At 42.5% G+C, this 3705-nt stretch overlaps 1 protein-coding gene across 1 annotated transcript in view; it reads left to right on the plus strand.

The window, feature by feature from the left end:
• Positions 1–3468, plus strand: part of GABRP (gamma-aminobutyric acid type A receptor pi subunit) — a 40747-nt gene extending 37279 nt beyond the window's left edge. Inside the window, exon 10 of the mRNA XM_006765383.2 lies at positions 1661–3468. Coding sequence (XP_006765446.1) covers positions 1661–1963 — 303 coding nt within the window. The 3' untranslated portion in view covers positions 1964–3468. The remainder of the gene's footprint in view (positions 1–1660) is intronic.
• Positions 3469–3705: the final 237 nt, after the last annotated feature.

Genomic DNA, 3705 nt, shown 5'->3' on the forward strand with positions numbered 1-3705 from the left:
GGAAAAAATCAAATTGTGGTAAATTTCTTGATTAGCATAGCTTTCCGCTAATTGGAAATGTGGTCTGGCTCTCAGAATAATAATGGCTATTATCTATGGAGCACTCACATGTGCCAGGCACAGTACCAAGCCCTTTGCAAGTATTATATCTTTTAAAATGCTCATAGCAACCCAGTAAAGCCCTTTTCATTTTTATACTTGTGGAATCTGAGGTAGGAGATGGAGAAGGGACTTTTCCCAGGGGACACAGATAGTTAGAGCTTGGATTGGAAGCTAATTCTCCTTGGCTCCCAAGGCCGACACTTACCTGTTATTCCCACTTGCAGTGGGCAACAGGCCATGCTCTTAGTAATCATTCTCTCCAGGCCCACGGAACCCTGGGATTCTTTGGAAGCCCAGGTTGATAGACATTGGCATATGAAAGCTCATGCTAAAAAGCAAAAAAAAAAAAAAAAAAAAAAAAAAAAAAAGGATACGATAGAGATCTAATACAGAAGAAGTGCCACCTTTAGCAGAGTGCCAGGACTACACAGGGTCTAGTGATGAGGAAATGAAGAATCGGCAGAGCCCGAAGACCCAGGTGTCTTTTCCCTTGTGTTCGACTATTGTGAACAGTGTTTCACACAGTCATGCATCCAAGTGACAAAGGCAAATGATCATACGTGCCAGCCAAGGTAGACATGGATTTCACTTATTTTCTTCCGTAAGGAGACAATGGTTAATTACCAAGAAGTTCTGAATTCGGTAGACTGCCAAAAAGGGAATTGGAGAAAGACCGAGATCCATCACTGAAGAACCAGAAAGCCCTTATCTTGCCATGTGTCTCACAGTCACTTCACTCCAGTGTACCTGCTGTGTGCCAGTCAGCTTACCAACCTCCCGCAGTCCACCACCAACCCATCAGATGGGTACCATTATCCTCCCGATTTTACTGTTTAGGGACCTACCACTCAGAGAAATGAGATAACTCATCTAAGACTCCACATCTAGTAAGTGGCCTGGCCAAGGATCTCTACTCGGTTCTCTCTGAGGTCACTACACTCCTCACATCCTATGTCGCCCCAACATGTTGGTAAATGGCAATTCCCTGGAATTTTAGGGAGCATCACTATTTCTGTTTGTGGCGAGCCCTCAAGACACTGCTGATTTCTATTATTTCTCATAATCAATTATTCCCCCCTCCCTGAAACAGAATGAAATCCCTCAAACACCTAAGTGTTTTACATAATTTATACCATTTAATCTTCCAATCAGACTCATGAGGTAGGTATTAATATCATCACAATTTTGCAGGCAAGGAAATACAATTTTTAAGGGATTTTGGTGACTAAAATGTCATAGGAGTGAGAGACAGAATGGAATTTGAACCCAGGCCAGCTAACTTCAAAGCTGTGAACTTGGCATTTAGCACACAGCTCTGCATAGCTAGAGTGAACAATGGTTATTCTTCCCATTACACGAGCTAAGGACAAGGGATCAGTGCCTACAAGCAGGACAACAGGACTGCTAAGTCTGGCTTACCAGCCAATTTCCGATGCGCTCAATGTCACTCTCTATTAAACCTAATTATGCAATACGCAGGCCTCCAAGTGTATAAATACCCACCTTATTTATTTTGCTGACTCAAGCCTCCTAGCTAACTGCATTGTCTGTGAACTAGGGGATGCCGAAGGAAGTGGAAGAAGTCAATATTACTAACATCATCAACAGCTCCATCTCCAGCTTTAAACGGAAGATCAGCTTTGCCACCATTGAAATTTCCGGTGATAACGTCGACTACAGCAACTTGACTATGAAAACCAGTGACAAGTTCAAGTTTGTCTTCCGAGATAAGATGGGAAGGATTGTTGATTATTTCACAATTCAAAACCCCAGTAATGTGGATCGATATTCCAAACTACTGTTTCCTTTGATTTTTATGCTGGCCAATGTATTTTACTGGGCATATTATATGTATTTTTAAGAGGACATTAAAAATTTTCCTTCAGCGGAAGGAAATAATGATATAAATGGAATTCTAAGCCAAGTGTGCACCCTAACCCAATGGTGCTAAAAATAACTAAAGTAACAATTTGGCATTTATTATCAAAGAATGGACCCCACAACCATTATTTAAGCTTGTAGATGTTCCAGCATTACAGAGTCTTGTAATAGAAATATCAACCCCTTCCTTTTTTATCTTTACAAAAGACATCCCCATGGAGCCAAGATTACAAGCAGTACTCAGGGTTGCCTGCCTGCTCAGTGGCTCCCTGGCCTGCATTTACCTCATATAAAAAATGTGAGAGGGAGGCCATTCCATGTACTGAGTAACCCTCTAGTGGCAGGGGTTGTTTCTGAATTAATCACACATGCCATTATTAAATCTCCGTAGTGCTTATAAAACGCATTGTTGCCTATTTAGGGAGCAACATTTTCTAGTTTTTTGTTTTTGATTCAAAGGAAATGTGGGCCTAAGTCAATTTACTGAAAGTCACTATATTAACTCAACACCAAGATGAGTTTTTAATACTGTATTTAATACCACAACAGAATTGTCCCCAAATTCCAATAAGTCCTACCACTGAAAAGTCAGATGTAAGTGAAGAAAAATTTAGTGGATCAATCATCTCACACATAAACCCCTTGTTTCTAAGATACAATGGCTTCCCCAGACTGGAAGGGCTCTGGGGCTTTCTTCCCCATTTGACATGCCTTATCCCTTTATCATTACACACACGCCAACCCTCAACATTGCTGGAGCCCTTTCCCCATATCAGGGACGGGAATGGAGGCTGTTTGGTTTTTGTGTGTTTTGTAGTGATTCTGGAGTCTTCGTGTGGACTGTTGCCGTGAAGACGTATAGTGTTGAGTCCATTTCTATCTGCTGCTCTTTCCCAGCCGCAGACCCCTGCGTCCTTCCAGGAGGAGCTTGCATCCTCAAGCTCTAATGACCAGGAATGACACTTGTTCGATACTGAACTGCATTTCCCAGAAACACGTGGGTTAGCACTAGCCAGCGTGGCCACGCTCACTTTCCTGAGCCTTCGAGCTGGACGGCAAGAGCAGGAGAATGTTGGCCCTGGGTCCTGAACTCTCTGAGGAGCAGTGGAACTTGTTACGGAACTTATGTTCAGGCTGCAGGTGAGCCGTCCTTTCCAAGTCCAGCCACGCTCACCCTCAAACAAGAAGCACAGCGCGCATCTCTTCCTGCTCCATGGCCAAGTTCAGCCCACAGCATGCGTGGCGAGGTGCGAGTGTGCCGTGATCAAGGCTTCCAGTTCAGTCTCGGTCGTTTTAAAGAATCTTGCCATCTTTAGTTCTTTAGCTTCCTTTTCTAATGAATGTGTGCCTTCACCCCTCGTTTTGGAAATAAACATGGTTTTGGAAGCTCATCTTGCCTCTATAACCCTCTAAACCACAGGCTCTCATTCTTTTCCCCACTATGATGCTTTTCCACAATTTAGCTTCTATGGCAGTGATGGCGAACCTATGACACGCGTGTCAGAGGTGACACGTGAACTCATTTTTTTGGGTGATTTTTCTTTGTTAAATGGCATTTAAATATATAAAATAAATATCAAAAATATAAGTCTTTGTTTTACTATGTTTGCAAATATCAAAAAAATTCTATATGTGACACGGCACCAGAGTTAAGTTAGGGTTTTTCAAAATGCTGACACGCCGAGCTCAAAAGGTTCACCATCACTGTTCTATGGACTTGAT

This window comes from Myotis davidii, unplaced genomic scaffold (assembly GCF_000327345.1).
Source record: "Myotis davidii unplaced genomic scaffold, ASM32734v1 scaffold399, whole genome shotgun sequence".
Taxonomy (NCBI): domain Eukaryota; kingdom Metazoa; phylum Chordata; class Mammalia; order Chiroptera; family Vespertilionidae; genus Myotis; species Myotis davidii.